Source organism: Dama dama, chromosome 16 (genome assembly GCF_033118175.1).
Source record: "Dama dama isolate Ldn47 chromosome 16, ASM3311817v1, whole genome shotgun sequence".
Taxonomy (NCBI): Eukaryota; Metazoa; Chordata; class Mammalia; order Artiodactyla; family Cervidae; genus Dama; species Dama dama.
This window is the reverse complement of record NC_083696.1, coordinates 12,077,431-12,098,349: the sequence shown is the minus strand read 5'-3', so window position 1 is coordinate 12,098,349 and position 20,919 is coordinate 12,077,431. Positions and strand designations below refer to the sequence as shown.

Genomic DNA, 20,919 nt, shown 5'->3' with positions numbered 1-20,919 from the left:
ATATTAGAGAGATTTGAATTTTTTTTTATGTGATCAAGAGCCACTGAAGACGTTTGAGTAGGACAGGTGATCTAAAAAGAGATTAGTGAAAGTGTTAGTCACTCAGTCATGTCCAACTCCTTGTGACCCCATGGACTGTAGCCCGCCAGGCTCCTCTGTCTATGGAATTCTCCAGGCAAGAGTACTGGAGCGGGTAACCATTCCCTTCTCCAGGGGATCTTCCCGACCCAGAGATCAAACCCGGGTCTCCTACATTGCAGGCGGACTCTACCGTCTGAGTCACCAGGGTAACCCTAGAGGACAGTAAGACACAAGGCAGAGAGAACAGATGGGAGGTTACCACCATCACTCCAAGAAGATGAATGTCTGAAAGGTAGGCTGGGATAGGCTGAGACTAGTGAGGGTCAAAGGAGCGGAGGAAATCAAGGCATATCAAGTTGGTACAATCTGTAGGAATTAAATATGGGATGGATGCGGGTGGGGAGTGAGAGATGGGGAGGAATCCATGCTCAGATACATCCAGAGTTCTGAGATAAGTGCAGGAGAGATGATGAGCTGACTCAGAAGATCAGGAAAACTATATCTCAGGGAATACAATGATGGTTACAAAAGGCATCTGGTATTGTCCTTTTGCTACTGTCTTAAAAGGGATTCTAGAGGGATTTTCTTTCCCTTGTTCCTCCAGCCCTACACTTGCATTACTGGCCTAAGGGGATACTCACCAGCTGGCCGTGTCTATCATTACAGCCAAGTCTGAGAATTCCTGATTATACTTAGAGCCAGTGGAGCTGCTGACACAAACAGTCATTAGCAGACGACCCTTTTGGAACAAACTATGCTTTAAAATGTAAACGGTGGAGGCCTTTTCCTTGCGTTGTCCAGAAAGAACTTTCTGCTGCCTGAGCCTGGATTAATCATGAGAGAGTTCGTCAACATTCCACTGGTACATATTCTTACTTTGGTTGCCTTCAGCGGGACTGAGAAACTTCCAAAAGGTTGGTTTTAGCACTCTTGTCTCCTGTTGCCTTGTGACAGTTTGAAAGTGCATGCGTGTGTTCCGATCATGACTAATTCATGATGGCAGGCTTGGGTTTTACTTGGTGAAGTGGGGGTGCAGTATATGGACAGTATATGGAGAAAGCTATATAAATAAGCAACTGATGGATGGTCTTCATTCTACTGCTATCCGTCCCCTGCTTAACTTGTAAGCAAAACATTAACAGGTAGACTGCAAGTTATTGAGGTCAGTTTGTTTATGTGTATGTCAAACTTCAGGGTGGTCTAAATGGATGATGAAAACCTTTTTACATCAGGTTTGCCAGGAATGTATCAATCCCACTCCCAGACATCCAGAGTGTTTGCCTCTGAGCAAAAATCACTTCCATTTTCAGTTTCAGCTTTGCAAAACTCTTAACCAATACTTGAGCTCCTCCCAAATAAAAATTAGAGAAAGATGCACACAAGTTGCCTATAAAAGTCTGAAGAACAACGGGTTCTCCATAGGAGGCTGGAGTCATGATTTGGTTTGGCAAGAGACTGTGAAAGGTTTTTTTTTTTTCCAGAGGCTTTGGAATGTACCGGAAATAACACCACCTCAGGGGAAAGGAAAGCAACTTAAGAAACTGACAAACACCTGTTGCAATAGCAAGAATGTCCCCAGTTTCTGGCCAGCGTATTAGGAAACTGAGACTAGTGTATTTCAAATCAGGAAGAAAGACAGGAAAATAGGTGATTTGCGAAGTGACTGAGGGCTTCATTGAAGTCTTTTTACAAAGACATGAGAAAACAAATAGAATAACATAAAAAAGTTTTCTGATTAAATGGACTGTTGTTTAGTAGCTCAGTCATGTCCAGCTCTTTTGCCAACCCATGAGCTGTAGCCCGTCAGGCTCCTCTGTCCATGGGATTCTCCAGGCAAGAATACTGGAGCAGGTTGCCATTTTCTTCTCCAGGGAATCTTCCCAACCCAGGGACTGAACCCTGTCTCTTGCATTGGTAGGCAGATTCTTTACCATTGAGCCACCAGGGAATTAACCACATTACAGTAGAGTAAAAAGAGTTCTGTGAATTTATGACACATTCAAATGGATTATTTTCCTTTCATATTACTTTACCAAAGAACTGAATGGGTTTGTATTGTGTAGATAAGCGAACACAGTTATAGTGTATGTTAGATCGAAAACATAGCGTAGATTTTGTGGTTCACTAGAATTTCTGGAACCATAAGGTCAAAATTCACATACTAAGAAGATAGAGCTTTCTTTACCAACAGTCTGATTTCATAGATTTATGTTGTTTCATTGCTTTCTTTTTCTATTTTATATGCACAGAAGGGTATCTTTCAACGCATTTAAACTTTTGTCAACTAATACTTTAAGGTACCTCCAGATAAGAGAGAATCTATATCTTTTCAAATAGCTAATAATAGCCAGAAAGACTTAACATTGGCTTTAGATTATTTTAATACTTCCTGATCATACAACGGATATCCGGAAGGGCAGCACCTGGATGTTTGGACTTACGGATTGTTGTAAAATTATTTGTGCTATTCTAAACCATGAAGTTACATAAAAATGACATGGTTAGATGCTAAAATGTACTGAAATCCAGGCTTACAAGGAACATGACAATTGATTTTCTGATTCAAATTAGAATCCCATGAATGAGAAAAACCAAACCCAACCTCTTAATTTCTATCTAGAAAGAGATGATTTGTAGTTTCCAAACTTTATAGGTAAAGCACACTGTTTCTATTTTGAAAACTTCACTAAATATAGTGGCATAAATGTAACAAAGCCAAAATCCTGACCTCTAAATAAAATAACCAGATTGTTACCCCAAATTTGTTTGTTCATAGTTTATTTACTGCTTTAATTAGATTGTAAACTCAAAAAATTAAAGCAATATTTTTGCCTATCCTACTCAAAGAGAGTATCTGAGTATTATTGAAAAATCTAAATTAATATGGGTTTAACATCAGCCTTAGCCAAAACACCTGGTCTGAAAGAGCAAACATTCATTAACTACACTTACCAGTTCTGAGAATAAACACTATCATGAAAATACAATCCTTAACATTTTACATGTTGAAGTGCATGGAATATGTTGGTACAAAAACACGTTAATATGTGATTATTTTAATACTATTAACAGTAATGAAATTATGCTACACAAATATCTCTAGTTGTTTTCTCTATTCTTGGCAGAAGGCGATAATGGGAAGAGATTTTTTAGATGGTACACCTTTTTCCACATTTCCTAATGTGAATGAATCAAAGCATCTGCACCATAATATATCATAAAGTAAACTGACACAGTTAAAATAGTGCAAGAGTATTCTGTGGATTATTTTCCAATCATCAGCATATTATTTCTTCAATAAAATTAATAACCAACTTTGTAGAATAGCTTATTATTATAGTTTTAGTTTAATTGAGATTTCTAATGTTCAAAGACAAAGGGAAAGGTCACTATCTTTCTGAATCATTTCACCTGGTGATACTTTCAATCATGAGCTCAGTATCAAACCACAAGGAGGAGAATTTTATCAACAGTCATGTATGAAAATAGCCAACATTTCATTGAACATTCGCCTTAACCATATTCTTCAAAAATATTTAACACTTTATCAGGGAGTACTAAGTGTACAGTGGGATTTTCTGTAGGAGGATGAGAGTTCATGAAACAGCTTTGAATCTGTTCTATGCACAAAGAACTCCTGTCCAAACTCCACTCTTAAAATTATCCCATTACTATCATACCTAGAGGTTCTGAGTCTTAAGTGATTTATCTTTAGAAATATGTTAGTAACTTCTTCTAAATCATATATATACAGGGATAGGATTCACAGATTCGACATATGACTAAGTCATTCGCAGCTGTCACTGAAATCCGGGACACCGAGTACTGGATGAATGTTTTATATTGACGTATACTGAAAGAATAACTCATTCCATATTTGGGGAAACAACAGTTGCTTCAAACATTATTGACTTTAAAGAACAAAGTGCAGAAATGGCAAGATTTTCACCACAAATCCAGTGGTGAAGTAGGCAACTTCTCGGTGAAATAGGACATCAGGTTATCGGGGGAAAGTGGTAAGTGAGGGATGAGTAGAGGACCTAAAGGAAGTGATCCCATTCAGAGAGATGAGAGAAGTGGGCCAGAGAATGTAGAAGGACCACATGTCCATGCTGGGGTTGGGGACTGCACCCCCATAAGTGGTCCTGATCTTCACCCTTGTATGACTTTATTCAACAATAACTTTGTGAACACAGGAGCAGTGAGGACAGCTGGTTGGATTAGTTCAAGACTGGTACTTTCCAGGGTCAGTGCAGCTAAAGGACTGCAGGGTAAGGGAGCTGGGATTATATGGCAACAAAGCATGCAGTCTAGGCCAAAAAATGAGGAAAGTGAAAGGAGGATACTTCAGGCGTGGAAAAGAATGTTAAGATCAACTTCCTTTTTCTAGTCCCCAATGCCTTTTTGTTTGTCTTTCAGAAAAGCAGGTCTTCACTGTGAGCCTCAGTTTTCTCCTAAGATGAAGTACCTACTAGTGTTCAGCTTACAATGTTATATGCTATGCTGAAGACTGTCAATGACTGGTGAAATGACCCCTCCTGGGGAACAGGCACATTTTAGATGAGTCCCTATGAAATCACACCTTAATACCTAAGGGATGCCCCTAGGAGAGGTGATTTCAGAAATTCTAACAGACTGACCCAGAATTCCTATCTTCCTGTCCTCAGTGTCATTTCTGAAGGCAAAGACCAAGAGTATGTTCTGTGACAAAGAATTAATGATATGGCATTAATAAGTGACTAAACACAGCACAGTAACTATTGAGATTATCAGTGAACCTTATATAAGTTTCAGAGACTTCATAATAAAAAAAAAATAACATATTTGATTACATCACCAGAAGTATGTGTCAGTTTCTAAAATATGACAAATGATGAGCAATGCTGAATACCTCTTTCTTTGGGGGATTTGAAAGATTTCTAATACCCATGTGTTTTCTCATACTGGAAAAGCAATACTCTATTCATGATGCTAGAAAAGCATGAATATGTTCCAAGTCTGAGCCTTAATTTTACTAGAACAGAAAGGAGCAAATACACCTGACTGCTGACTCAGTTCTTTGGTTGTGTCAATCAGCAAACGGTCGATCCGAAGTTGGAATGGCAATGACCGTGTGTTACAGTCCATAAAAGGATAACATTACAATCGTCTCATCCAGCAGCCAGTATTCAAGTTCAGTTACTCTTTGGGTACAGAAAAGCACTGTGTTCATTTTTATGTATTTGTTGTTCATGTGGTCCTTGGAAAGAGGGGAGAAATAGTGTCCCAGTTTAAATAGGCTCTGGCTGAGATGAAAGCTGGACAGTAGAAAGAAAACAAACAGAGACAGTCTGCTGATTCTATAAACATCATTAAATACAACTATGTGATTGTGTCAGTAAAAATTTAAAAGCGATTTGTTTGGATAATTTTGGACTGTGAGCAAGGTGGGCTTAACCAACAATCTTTTGCCTATAGAAATTGATATTAACGTCAGTCTTATTTTTTTCCCTTGTCTGTGAGTAACTAGTACTACACCGAAGACATGGTATACTTAGAGTTAAAAGATAAGAACTTTAAATCAACCTTACCGATGAAATTCAGTTCTATCACTTCCTGCTCTTATTTTGTTTAGATAAGTTACTGAACCTTGCATAGCCTTCATTCCTCAACTGCAAATGAGAATAATAATAGTATCTGCTTTTATGTTTATTGTGATAAATAAATAAGATCATGAATGAAAAGTATAACTCGTGGCTGACAGCAGGTTCTTAATCAATTTTAGATGTTAACCTTATTAAAAACAGAATCAAACCTCACAAAAAACCATCATGCCACTGAACACTAAGGGAAGCTGTTCTCAGTGACAACTCGTGCATTTCTCCATGTTTAAGCTTGTCAAGACATTCCGAGATTTATTTCTCTGATTTTAACTGACCTCAGCAGAGTTTGTACCACCTCCCCGGAAAGATAACATCAATAGTACATATGCTTCCTCTGTCACTTCTGGATTTGCATATTGAATGAGAAGAAACTAATGAATCAATTTGGGGGTTTTAGTAAAAATAATACCTGGCATTAAGAATGATAACTGAAAACACAAGATCTGCAAAAGTCTAAGAGAGAAAGTCACCCACACTTTCAGGACTATTAACACATTAATACCCTAAAAAATAGATATAATAAGATTGTTTATGCAATTCTGCTGCCTACCAGGAACTGGTACATAAACAGGGTGCTATTTATACAGTCATTATAAATGGTAAGATTTGAAGATATTGATAATATAGAATATGCTCATGAGCTAGTGCCTCTCTGAGGAAAAAAAAAGGCCCTGATATGTGGCATCTGTTGACCGCTGTAGTGCAAATGCTTCAGTCTTAGCCGACTTCAAGGTACCAATAAAGGCTGAGCTGGGAGGAGATGTACAGTGGCACAGCTTGTGTACGCAATTTCTACAGACATTAGGTGTAAATAACTCCAATAACACAGATAATAGAAAAACGCAGTAAAATAATCAGGAAGTGATAAATGTTGAGTATTACTTTTTTGTTTTTAACATAGTTATTTTAAACAGAAATTTAGATAATTTAGTTTTAAATAATGGCTCTATTCAATTGCCTTGTTACATTTCTGAAAAGTTAACACTTGACACTTGCAAGCCAGTATAAGCCAGTTCCAGCACACCACAGAAGACAAAGCTGTGAGCCTCTTTTTCCACTTTTGTACAGGTAGTAGTGCAATTATTTTGTTTTGTGCAGTGAAATTCATCTATATGCCTTTCCATTTTGAGATTTTTTGTGGGGGGCGGGGATGCTTAGGTGCTCCGTCATGTCTGACTCTTTGCCACCCTTTGGACTGTAGCCCATCAGGCTTCTCTGTCCATGAGGTTTTTCAGGCAAGAGTACTGGAGTGGGTTAGCATTTCCTCCTCCAGGGGATCTTCCTGATGCAGGGATAGAACCTGCATCTCTTGTGTCTCCTGCATTGTACATGGATTCTCTACCCGCTGAGCCACAGAAACCAGGAGAATAACTCAATAGTTCAGGTTTCTGTCTCTAAATTATGGAATAAAATAACATAGACTACTCCCTATAGGCCAAGAACAATGTCAAATGCTTTGTGTACATTTATTTACCGTATGTAATCATCATGTCAAGCTTTAGTCAGTCCAGTTGCTCAGTCATGTCTGACTCTTTGCGACCCCATGGACTGCAGCACGCCAGGCTTCCCTGTCCATCACCAACTCCTAGAGCTTGCTCAAATTCATGTCTATTGAGTCAGTGATGCCATCCAACCATCTCATCCTCTGTCGATCCCTTCTCCTCCAACCTTCAATCTTTCCCAGCATCAGGGTCTTTTTCAATGAGTCAGTTCTTCGCATCAGGTGGCCAAAGTATTGGAGTCTCAGCTTCAGCATCAGTTCTTCCAATGAATATTCAGGGTTGATTTCCTTACGGATTGACTGGTTTGATCTTGCAGTCCAAGGGACTCTCAAGAGTCTTCTCCAACACCACAGTTCAAAAGCATCAGTTCTTCGGTGCTCAGCTTTCTTTACAGTCCAACTCTCACTTTCATACATGACTGCTAGAAAAACCATAGCCTTCGTTAGACAGACCTTTGTTGGCAAAGTAATGTCTCGCTCTTTAATATGCTGTCTAGGTTTGTCATAGCTTTTCTTCCAAGCAGCAAATGTCTTTTAATTTCACAGCTGCAGTCACCATATGCAGTGATTTTGGAGCCCAAGAAAATAAAGTCTGTCACTGTTTCCATTGTTTCCCCACCTATTTGCCATGAAGTGATGGGGCTGGATGCCATGATCTTAGTTTTCTGAATGTTGAGTTTTAAGCCAACTTTTTCACTCTCCTCTTTCACTTTTATCAAGGCTCTTGATGTAATCGAGGCTTATGTAATGGTTTTATTGTTATCTCTGCCTACAGCTAAAGATGCCAAGGCAACTAGTTAAGTGACTCAGTGGAGATGGGAAGTGATGGAGCAGAGATTTGGATTCAACCCCTGGGCTAGAGCTTCTCACTGTTTAATTCCTCAGTTTTGTTGTTGCTATTTAGTCACTAAGTCATGTCTAACTCTTTTGCAACCCCATAGACGGTAACCTGCCAGGCTCCTTTGTCTGTGGGGTTTCCCAGGCAAGAATACTGGAGTGGGTTGCCATTTCCTTCTCCAGGGGATCTTCCTCACTTAGGGATCAAACCCCCATCTCCTGCACTGGTAGGCAGGTTCTTTACCACTGAGCCACCAGGGAAGTAATTCCTCAGTAGTCTGTCTTTCTTTTTAAACAATGAAAGCATTCAATATTATCCATTATCTTTTGGACCCATCATTACATGCAACCTTATTATCATATGATGTTTTTAATCACTATGTATGTGATTATGCAATTGACCATGTATTTTGTTCATCAGTTGTTTAGAAAAATCTACCTTTTTTAAGAGGTTGACTTTCTAAAACTTATCAATTACAAATTTGCTTCCATTGCATTGGAAAATTAACATTTCTGTGGCATTCTGATTATGTCCTATAATTTTTATTATGAAGATAATACATATTCATATCCATGCTCAGTCATGTTCAACTCTTTGCAACCCCAAGGACTTTAGCCTGCTAGGCTCCTCTGTTCATGGCATTTCCCAGGCAAGGGAATATCCAATACTGGAGTGGGTTGCCATTTCCTTCTCCAGGGGATCTTCCCAACCCAGGGATTTGAGCCTGCATCTCCTACACTGGCAGCTGGGCTTTTATTATTGAGCCACCAGGAAAGCCTGATAATATATACTAATTTTATATATTTTAATATTATATAGTATGTCTTGTAATATTTTGCTGTAAGATATAGCAAGACAAAGATAAAAAATTATACATCATGCTCACAACTAGAAGATAAATGATAATAACATCTTGGAATTCATCCATTTTTCCATTGTCTTCTATGTGTGTATGCGTGTATAATTTTCTTTAAAATTTTTGGTGCCTATTACTCCATTATAATATCTCCTGGTAATACTAACTTAAGTTTGATTTGTTTATTTGAGTCTATATTTATTACATTACTTATTTACTTAACTTAATTTGGCTGTGCCGGGTCTTAGCTGTGGCACTTGGAACCTTTCATTGCAGCCCATGGACTCTCTAGCTGTGGGGCTGCAGGCTCAGTGCAATTGTGGTACGCATGGGCTTCAGTTGCCCAGCAACATGTGGGATCTTAGTTCCTGGACCAAGGATTGAACCTGCATCCCCTGCATTGCAAAGCAGATTCTTTAACCACTGGACCACCAGAGGTCCTGAGTCTATATTTTTAAATAATTAAATGTCATGATTGTTATCTTGTTGATGGATTGTTTCTTTTATCATTAAGAAGTCTTTCTTCACTCTTCAAATGTTTACTTATCACTTTATATTGAAGTTCATCTTATATTAGTACTATTACTCTATTGCATTATCACTTTGAGTAGTGTTTACTTCGTATGTATTTTCCACTCTCTTTATTTACAACATTTGTTTTAAAATAATTAGATATGTCTTTTGTGTTTTTAAATCATGTATCTGTCTTTCTACAGATCAGTTCATACCATGGGTGTTTACTGTGATTTCCGATATATTTGGGCATGTTTATTCCAAATTAACTTGTCAATTTAATCTTCTGTTAGCCATACCTGTTCTTGGCTCATTTATCCTCCTTTTCTGCTTCTTCATTTTTTAAAAATTGATACAGTTTTAGTTCCTTTTGTTCTCCTGCTGTTTCGGAAATTTTGATTTTTAATCTATTATTTTGGTGGTAAGAATTAATGAAATTTTAACAGTATGCCTCTAACTTTATATTATCTTCCCATGTTTGTAGTTATTCAGTATTTGTCATCTTCCTGCATACAGTAAAGAGCTCAGAGTGTTTTAACAATATGCAGAACTTCTTCCCTATACTTTCATCTTATAATTGTTTATCTAGAATTCTAGTTCCACTTTTTTTAAACACAAAAATTATTGAGCTTTTAAAAAAACATATTCCACAATATCTAAAACTGCAGTTACATTTTACCACCATCTATGCTTACTATAGTGGCTCAGTGGTAAATAGTTCTCCTGCCAATCCAGGAGATGCAGGTTCGATCCATGGGTCTGGAAGACCCCTGAAGAAGGAATGGCAACCTACTCCAGTATTCTTGCCTAGAAAATCCCATGGACAGAGGAGCCTGGCAGATTACAGTCCATGGGGTCGCAAAAGAATCAGACATGACTTAATGACTGAACAACAAATGCTTACCATAGTTTCTTGTCCCCTGCCCCTTTCTTTTGGGTACAAGTTATTTCTTACAGAGATTATATACTTTTGGTAATTGTTTCAGAGAGGGTCTCAGTGGTAAACACTTGTCTGCATGTTTATTTTGTCTTCATTTTAAAAAATGATTATCTAAGCTGGCTATAGAATTCCAGGCTAGCAGTTTTTTTTTTTTTTCTCAGCCTTTTAAAACTATTACTCCAATGCCTTTTGGTATCAGTTGTTGCCAAATAATACCAAGGGAGCCTAATTGCCTTCTTTTCTTTCTAGTAAGGTTTAAGATTTTCTTTACCTTTTTCTACAGTTTTAATTTAGTGTATCTAAGAATGAATTAATTTTTGTTTATCTGGCTTTATGCTTGGTGGAAACTTTCAACCTGAATATTCTGCTTTATTTTTCAAGTTTGAAAAATAATCAGCAACTTACCCCTTTACATATTACTTCCATGCTATTTCTTCAATTTTATTTTTCTCTTAGAAGTTTATTAATTTTTGTCCATCTATGTCTCTTAACTATTAATACTTTTCATTCTTTATTTCTTTGTACTGCATTCTGTATATTTTAACAGTTATTTTAGTGCAAAGTTGGAGGACAGGGTGGGCCTGAATGCCTAGATATAAAATATAAAAGATGTCATCTCACCTAAAAATTCTGCCCTCTTCTTTCAGCTATTCTCTTCTCAATCTCTAAAGAAGATTTATGCATTTTATAAAGGTCTCAGAAATAGAGTTTGGTTCATTTAAACAATGCATTAGTCAATGTGCTAGCCCTCCAGATAGAGAGGTCTGAGACATGGTTCCTGACCCAAAGGTCAAGGTTTTTATAACTTAGCATGGGACAGAAACATAAACAAATCATTCTAAGAGCATATGTGTGGCAAGTGCTATAAGAGTGACATAAATGGGATGACCTCAGGTTAAACAAAAGGGCATTTGGTTCTATCTAGCAAGTCAGGGAGACTGGGAGGAGATGATACTTGAACTGGACTTTGTGAAAAAATTAACACCCCCAAAAGAGATATGGGTTAAATGGGACCCTCAGCCTCTGAGTTTACTGAAAAGATAAGTTTCATTTAGAAACTGAATGCATTATTCCCCCCTCCAATGATGTACCATCTCACACTAGTCAGGACGCCCACTGTCGAAAAAAATCAAACAATAAATGCTGGAGAGGATGTGGAGAAAAGGGAACCCTCTTGCACCGTTGGTGAGAATGTAAATTGATACAGCCACGATGGATGCATTTTCTATGGCCGGTGTGACAGTTTGCTCTTATTTCATGGAGTTTTCACCTCTGCGTGTATGCTAAGTCACTTCAGTCATGTCTGACTCTGTGCGACCCTATGGACTGTAGCCCTCCAGGCTCCTCTGTCCATGGGATTCTCCAGGCAAGAATACTGGAGTGGGTTGCCATGCCCTCCTTCAGGGGATCTTCCCGCCCCAGGGATCAACCTGCATCTCTTATGTCTCCTGCATTGGCAGACAGGCTCTTTACCACTAGCGCCACCTGAACATGAGTGTACAAATATCTATTTGAGTGCATGCGAGCTAAGTCATTTCAGTTGTGTCCAACTCTGTGTGACCCTAAAAGGACTGTAGCCTGCCATGTTTCTCTGTCCATGGTTTTCTCCAGGCAAGAATACTAGAGTGGGTTGCTATTTCCTCCTCCAGGGGATCTTCCTGACCCAGGAATTGAACCCTCATCTTTTACATCGCCTACATTCTTTACCACTAGTGCCACCTGGGAAGCCCCATCTATTTGAGTTACTGCTTTCAATTCTTTTGGACATATATATACCCAGCAGTGAAATTTCTGGATCATACATTCATTCCATGAACAGAGGAGCCTGGCGGGCTACAGTCCATGGGGTCACAAAGAGTCAAATACAACTGAGTGACTAACACACATATTAATTCTCTGCTTAATTATTTGAGGAACCACCATCCTGCTTTACACAAGTGGCTGTGCCAATTTACTTTCCCACCAACAATGCACACAGGTTCTAATGTTTCCACATCCTTGCCAACACTTATTGTTATGCATTTTTTAAATTTATAACCATTCTACAGTATGTAAAGTAGTATCTTAGAGTGGTTTTGATTTGCATTTCCATAAAGGCTAATAATGTTGAGTATCTTTTTATGTGCTTGTTGTCCATCTGTATATATTCTTTGGAGACAGGTTGATTCAGTTTCTTTGATCATTTTGTTGTTGTTGTTGTTGTTTGGGTTCTTTTGGATTATTTGCCTTTAAATTATTGAGTCTTTTCCTAAGCTATTTGTAGCTGTGTGGATCCTCTATAAATCTAATGAAGCTTCAGCTTCAAAGCCTCTCATTTGCAGGAGCCCCCTTTGAAGACCTCCAATGGTCTCTAGCAAAGTGTTCGAATAAAATACATCAACGTGTTTTATTGAAATTAGGGAAAAAATATTTTTATACAGGAATTGTCAAGATGGCTTCCTCTTTTCACACTAACTTCCCATCAGTGATACTTTCCTTCCACACTGTTGACTGATGTGAGGAAGGCAATAGACATTTTGTATCCATAATTTTATGTATTTTTTCCTTAAAAGGATATCTAAATTATATAACTTTGGGCTTCACAAAACCAGGCTCTGCCTCCACTCATATATAATAAATTCTAAGTCCATCTCTCCGGAGAACCTCCTCTTTTGATTCTCAAATGCCTAGTTTGAAAGTAGAAACAAAATCCTCTGCATAAAATTCTTCCTCCCTTTTGGCAAATTTTTGCTATGGGGCAACATCATTCTTATCTAGGTTCACTGTGGCCTCTGACTGCTGACAGTGAAAGTGAAATTTGCTCAGTCGTATCTGACTCTTTGCAATCCCGTGGACTATACGACCATGGAATTCTCCAGGTTAGAATATTGGAATGGGTAGCCGTTCTCTTCTCCAGGAGATCTTCCGAACCCAGGGATCGAACCCAGGTCTCCCGCATTGCAGGCGGATTCTTTACCAGCTGAGCCACAAGGGAAGGCCGACTGCTTACAGGAGGGCTAGGAAACAGTACTGTAGAAGGCTCTCCCTTCACTTCTCCTCTCCTTTCAGCCCCTGTCATCACCACTCCTCTCGAAACAGTGGACGCCTTAGTTGAAGAAGTCGCTACTTTCATGTGTGCGGTGGAATCCTACCCCCAGCCTGAAATTTCCTGGACCAGAAATAAAATTCTCATTAAGTAAGTATTCTGCCTTTTTCCACCAAGAATGACCAAGGCTGCCTTGGGATTTATCTTTGTTGTAAATGCAATCACAGCTCTTGGCAGTACTAAAGTTCACCTTCTAGAATATTTAAAATGTAACTCCCACATTTCATAAATGTAAGATCTGAACTTCAGTGAGGTTAAGGGAATTGTCCAATGTAAAGTGATTTAACTGATATGGCAGAGTCAGGGCTGTTTCCTAGATCCGGGTTAGGTCCTAGAGGAAATTTCACAGTAATTATAAAACACCATGGTATCCTAATTCTGGGGGTACATGTTCCAGGACATCCTGGGGAGTTAATAGGGACCAGCCTCATTTCCTGTACTTTCAATATCCCAATCAAGTCATGCATATTCTCTAGGAATCTGACCTCTAGGTAACTATTACTGTTTCTTTTGAAAATCAGAAAGGACTCCTGATGTATATAGTGAGGTAACCTCTCAAACAGTAAAATTTCTACTTGGCATATAAAGGTTATGCTATCCTTTCCTCATTAAATAGCTATCTGACCAAAAATACTCCAAAATATCTATAACAAAGGGAACCACTAGCTTTCTAGAAGGCCACATACCTTGAGTTAGGGCTAGAGTGTTTAACTGCTCCATAGGCTGGGGTCCATGAACTTGGATAGGGAAACATTATGTGTTTGTTTTCACTAAACTCTAATTGAAATTTTGTATTTCCTTCTATTATATGTGCTGTAATGTGGGAAATTACCCTGGGCTATGAAACCTTCAAGTACTCTATCAGGCAAGCTATCTCAGAAATCCTGGAATAGGAAGGCTTATAAACCAAATTAAGATGCTTGAAATACAGTTTGTTAAATCAATTTAAAATACCCAATGAAACAAAAAGACAACCTACAGAATGGGAGAAAATATTTGCAAATTATATAACCAATAAGGAGTTAATATCCAAAATATATAAACTGCTCCTACAACTCAATATCCAAAAATAAAAACAACCCACTCAAAAAATGGGCAAAAGAGCTGAAGAGACATCCTTCACAAAGATGTACAGATGGCCAACAGGCACATAAAAAGATGCTCAACATCACTAGTTATTAGAGAAACAACAATGATATATCACCTCACACCAGCTGGGTCAACTATCATCAAAAAGGCTACAAATAACAAATGTTGAAGAGGATGTGGAGAAAACGAAACCCTTACATGCTATTGATGAGAATGCAAGTCAGTGTGGCCTTTATGGAAAACAGTATGGAGGCATCTCAGAAAGCTAATAATACACGCACTGTATGATCTAGTAATTCTACTCCAGGGTATATACCCAGAAAAAACTGAAAACACTAATTTGAATAAGTACATGCACCCCAAATTCATAGAAGTACTATTTCCAATAGCCAAGATATGGAAGAAACCAAAGTGTCCATCACAGATGAATAGGTAAAGAAGATGTGGGATATATTTACAATGGAGTCTTACTCAGCCATAAAAAAGAATGAAATTCTGTCATTTGCACCAGGGTGTATGGACTTAAGAGAATATTATGTTTAATGAAATAAGTCAGAGAACAACAAAGACTGTATGCTACCACCCACAGATGGAATCTAAAAAGTAATACAAATGAATGTATATGCAAAACGGAAACAGACTCACATAGAAAATAAACTAATGGTTACCAAAGGGGAGAGGGGAGGGGAATGCAAATTAGGGGTATGGGTTTAAGAGCTACGTGTGTGTGTACTGTCACTTCAGTTGTGTTCAACTCTTTGCAACTCCATGGACTGCAGCCCTCCAGGCTCCTCTGTCCGTGAGATTCTCCAAGCAAGGTTACCGGAGTGGTTTGCCATTTTCTTCTCCAGGGGATCTTCCTGACCCAGGGATCCAACCTGCACCTCTTTCAGCTCCCGCATTGGCAGGCAGCTTCTTTGCTCTAGCGCCACCTGGGACTACTATGTAGAAAACAAATGAGCAACAGGATATATTGTATAGCACAGGAAACTATAGCCATTATCTTGTAATAACTTTCAATGGAGTACAATCTGTAAACATAATGAATCACTAGGCTATGTACACCTGAAACCAATATAATATTATAAATCAACTATACTTCAGTAAGAAAGAGGAAAACAATTTATATTTTGAAAATTATAAATACTTGTGTCCCTCACAATCTACAACTGATTTATATACTTTAAGCAGCAATGATACAGCAGATTATAAATCTTTAAAGTTTCTGTTTCACAGAGTAGTTTGACTCTTAGTCCACAAGCACATCTGTAAAATATTTCAATATTCACATTTTCCATGCAAACTTAAACATAGCAAAAAACAAAAGCAAAGCAAAAATTACATGAAAGTCAGTATCATGGCTATCCCTAGTTATTTAATGTGATTTAATGAACTACCCAGTCATTATATCATCCTTAGTCACATAGATCAAAAATTACTATATCTTTTTTCTTCTTTAAGACCAGTGTGTGATGGGGGCCATCATCGAATTCGAAATCAAGAATCCATTTCCTTTAAATCTTTTGTTTTCAGGTTGTATTATTTTTCCATTTCTACTGTAACAAATTACCATAAAATTAGTGGTTTGACACAACACAAATTTATTATCTTACAATTTTGGAGTTCAGGAGTCTGAAACCAGTCTCTTTGGGCTAAAATCAAGGTGTTGACAGGGCTGCATTCTTTCTGGAGGCACTAGAGGAAAATCCGATTTCTTGCCTGCATTTCTTGGCCCTTTGCTCCATTTTGAAAGCCAACAACTGCATCACTCCAGCCTCATCACATCTCATTCTCTGATCCTCCTGCTTCCCTCTCCCATCTTTTAAGGACCCTCACTATTAGGTGGTGCTAGTGGTAAAGAATCTGCCTGCCAATGCAGGAGACGTAAGAGATGTGGGTTTGATCTCTGGGTCAGGAAGATTCCCCTGGAAGAGGGCATGGCCACCCACTCTAGTATTCTTGCCTGGTGAATCCCACGGACAGAGAAGCCTGGCAGGCTACGGTCCTGGTCGATAGGTTGCAGAGAGTCAGACACGACTGAAGTGACACAGCAGGCAAGCATGCATGATTACATAGGGCCCATCTGGATAATTCATGATACTCCATTTCAAGATTCTTGACATCTGCAAAATCCCTTTTGCCATGTAAGGTAACATATTCACAGGTTCTGGGGATTAAGACATGAATCTTTGAGGTGGCGGTTTACTCTGCCTAATTTATACTTGTTGCATAAAGCATTTTTATTTGGTCATAAAACTCACTTTTAGGTTGACATTTCCCCTCATATTTCTTTCCATTGTCCTAACTCCCTTCTTAACATTCAGGCTGCATGCCATTTAGTGAGATAATATATGTAAAACATATTTTTTACAGTTTGAGCCTGTTTTGCTCCCTATGTATCCCATGGAACTAGAACTGTGCCTGGCACTTGTTAGGCACTCAACAAACATTTGATTAATAAATGAACAAATACTTAGTCAACTGCTAGTTAATCCAATATGTATATTTAACCCTTCCCTTGTTTTCCATTTTTTAAATTGAAGTATAATTGATTTGGGACTTACCAGGTGGCACAGTGGTAAAGAATCTTCCTGCCAATGCAGGAGACACAGAGATGCAGGTTCAATCCCTGGGTCAGGAAGATCCCCAGGAGCAGGAAATGGCAACCTGCTCCAGAATTCTTGCCTGGAAAATTCCATGGACAGAGGAGCCTGGGGGGCTATTGTCCAAAGGGTCACAAAGAGCTGGACATGACTGAGCTACTGAGGGCAGCACACACCTAGTTGATTAAATGTTGTGTTAGTTTCAGGTGTATAGCAAAGTGATTCAGGTGTGTGCGTGTATGTGTGTGTATACTCTTTTTCAGATTCTTTTCCATGATAGGTTATTATAGTATACTGAATATATTTCCTTGTGCTATACAACAAGTCCTTGCCGTTTATCAATTTTATATATAGTAGTGTGTATCTGTTAATCCCTTTCTGCCAGTCACATGTGTGTGTGTTTGTGTGTGTGTGTTCATTATCTAGCTGCTATTCCCAGTAAATATGGGAGAGGACTCATACCTTGGGTAATGATATACTTTCCTAAATAAAGTAAATTTTATGTTGGGTGGGTCCTATCAATAGACATCACCTTTCGAAATTATTTTTGAAGGACTCGGCACTGCTTTGCTTATGGGAGCCTAGGAAAGATTAGAAAATGTTAGCTTTCTCCTCCCAAATAAGCTTATTCTATTATTCAGAACTTACTCGAGTTTCCTCTTCCCTTTAATCTGCTTCACCCATTGGTGAATCATCTGCTGGATCATATAATCATAGTCAAAACAATTCACAGCTGGGGCCCTAACCTGCCACAATCGTCTGTGACCCACAGGCTCTTTGATACTCGGTACAGCATTCGGGAGAATGGTCAGCTCCTCACCATCCTGAGCGTGGAAGACAGTGACGACGGCATTTACTGCTGCATTGCCAACAACGGTGTGGGAGGAGCTGCCGAGAGCTGTGGAGCTCTACAAGTGAAGATGAGTGAGTGGGAAAGAGAATCATCCATTGATTTCTAAGCTGACTTGGTACACTTTGAAGCAAACAATAAACAGAGCCTCTTGCATATCTGGAGGTTGGGCAGCCAGACAAGTTCAAGTTCAAATCACAACCTTGAGACAGTTCCACACCTTTTATTCCTGCCATCACCCACCACCCTACAGGCAAGCCTCATCATTTTCTGCCTCCTCCCATTTTCTAGCCTTTATTATGGCTCTTTATTTGCACCACCAGGAAATCTTTCACCAGGAACTCCCCTTTAAAATCTTTACCATGTACCTTTAATTTAAAACAGTTTCATTACAACCAGACACCCTTTTAATCTCTGACCTCTTTGCAGACACTTATTCTACCCTTTTGCCTTATTTCAAACTTGAATTTCTTGAGTGACTTCTCAAACTTGAGTGACTTTTCTGTTTAAAGGGAGGCTGTTTATTTCTTACCCACTTCAAGTCAACAAGACTAGCAGGTACTGATGGTTCATTGCTGCTTTTAAGCCATTATATTTTGCATTCCTGTGCAAAACCTTTCCTCTCATGAAGGCTTATACCATTTTGACCAATCTCTCTAACTCTATTCATCATCTACTCACTTCTAGGTCTTCTCCCATATTTCTCAAAGATTTTGATTCCAGATTTATTATCTTTCTATCCACTCCTACTCCTACCATTATCCTAAGAGATTTTAACAGCCATGAAACAGAACCACTATTCACTTCATCCTATAGTCCCTTGACCTTCACAAGTCCAGTGATCTTAACCTTAACTCTTTATCAGTCTATCCAACCTATGATCTTGGTACCCCAGGAAATTAGGTCACATCCTGAACATGGACATTTCTATTTCCAGCTCTGTCTGATGAGTGAAATGGTTTCTCACATTCAGGACTTGCCTCCAAACAGAGGAACAAACTTTATCGGTCTCTTTCTCAGCTAAGGACAGAGTCCAGCTCCCTCATGCCCTTCTTCCCACGCCAAACCATCACCATCATGGTCATGCTCCTGCTCTTACCTCCTCTCTGTTCTCTGTTTCATTGACCCCGCAATGGGCACATCATTCAGTTCTCTCTTCACTTCATTCTCTCTCCTACCTGGCATCATCACGTGGACCTTACTAGCATCCTCAAATCTCATGAACCCTTGTGCCCCAGCACCTGATGCTTGTAAACTCTCAACCTTATAATGACATAACCTTTATTTTCTCCTCTCTTGACATCACACTATTGATGGAAAAAATCACAGAAATACGCATATTAGCACCATACCAAGCATGGTGGAATCCAGTTCTGCCTGTGAGCTTTATTGTAAATTTTTGTTGTTGATTTTCATCACTATTTCTTTCATCTTTTATCTTTCAGTTTTGTTATTATTGTTTTGCTGGAGGAAGTCACTCGCTGCTTCTTTTCGGTGTGAACACATGAGATGTATTTTGTGAATGTTTGCATGGCTGAAAGTCTTTATTTTGCCCCCAATCTTGAGTAAATAATTTGTCTCAATACAGAAGTGAAGTGAAGTCGCTTATTCGTGTCCGACTCTTTGCGACCCCATGGACTGTAGCCTACCAGGTTCCTCCATCCTTGGGATTTTCCAGGCAGGAATACTGGAGTGGGTTGCCACTTCCTTCTCCAGGAGATCTTCCCGACCTAGGGATAGAACCCGAGTCTCCTGCATTGTAGGCAGACGCTTTACCGTCTGAGCCACATGGGAGTTTTAAAAGTCTTTTCCTTTAGGTTTTAATAGACAATTATTCATTGCCATATGACATTTTAGGTTGAAGATAAGAAATCTTTCTCTTATTTGTTTACACATAAATCTGATATTTATCCTAATTTTTTTTAATTTTTCTATTTCTAGAATTCTTAATGTTTCAAACTGACAAGAATACAACAGGCTTGTGTTTTCTTTTGTTATTTCTACTTAGTCTTAGGTGAGCCGTTTTGCTCTAAAAACCAAGGGTTTTTTTTTCCCCCCAAGTGAGCTACACTTTTTGTCTATTTTCTTCCTCTTCATTTGATCTCATTCTTAAACTTTTAATCAACCAATATTAGGTTTCTTTTTTTGGTTTTTTATAACTCCAAGTTTATCCCCATATTTTCTACATATCTATCTTGATATTCTACTTTCTAGGAGATTTGCTTGACTTTTCCTTCTATTTCATGTATTTGGTGTTCAATATAACCATGCTGCTATTCTGATGTTATCTTCAGTACTTTGACCTAAAGACCCATATTTTTAATTTCCAGGTGTTTTTTCTTCCCTGGTTACTCTGTATTTCATAGCCAACTCTATGTGTTGTATGGTGCCGTATTCACTTATCTAAGGATACTATTTACACATTTTTTAAAACTTTTTCTTCCCTCTGCTTTGCTTCTGTTTTCTTCATGCTAAATTTTGATTTTATTTTGGTTCTTTTCCTTCATGTTCATGGTCTTTCTCAGATACCTGTTAATCTTTTATGTTCATCACACCTAGAAATGATGTCCGAGATTAACTGTAATAGGTAAGTTGTGAGGACATCACAGGAAAAGCTGATCTGGAGATTCTGAGAGTAAGTAGGTCAGGATGTACCCACAAATAGGCTTTCTTTCAGCATATGGGGCAGTAAGAACACCAAGTAAGGAAGAAGGATCTATTTTGCTGATGAATGAACGTGTGATTCCAAAGACAGAGCATGTTTAAGTACTTTACTGCTTTGTGATACTCCTTTTCCTTCAAATATTGTTCGTATTCATTCTGGCACTAAATGTTCTTGATTTTGGTTCTATCTTAAATCCCCTTTTCTTCTCTCCTCTTCTTTTCTCCACTTTCTCTTCAGGAAAGCTCAGCTAGTGTGG

At 38.6% G+C, this 20,919-nt stretch overlaps 1 protein-coding gene across 1 annotated transcript in view; it reads left to right on the top strand.

Annotated features, from left to right (window-relative positions):
- Window positions 1–656: 656 nt before the first annotated feature.
- MUSK (muscle associated receptor tyrosine kinase) overlaps window positions 657–20,919 on the top strand; it is a 91,640-nt gene continuing 71,377 nt past the window's right edge. Inside the window, exons 1-3 of the mRNA XM_061163443.1 lie at window positions 657–995; window positions 13,420–13,546; window positions 17,921–18,072. Of these exons, the coding sequence (XP_061019426.1) occupies window positions 917–995; window positions 13,420–13,546; window positions 17,921–18,072 (358 nt within the window). The 5' untranslated portion in view covers window positions 657–916. The remainder of the gene's footprint in view (window positions 996–13,419; window positions 13,547–17,920; window positions 18,073–20,919) is intronic.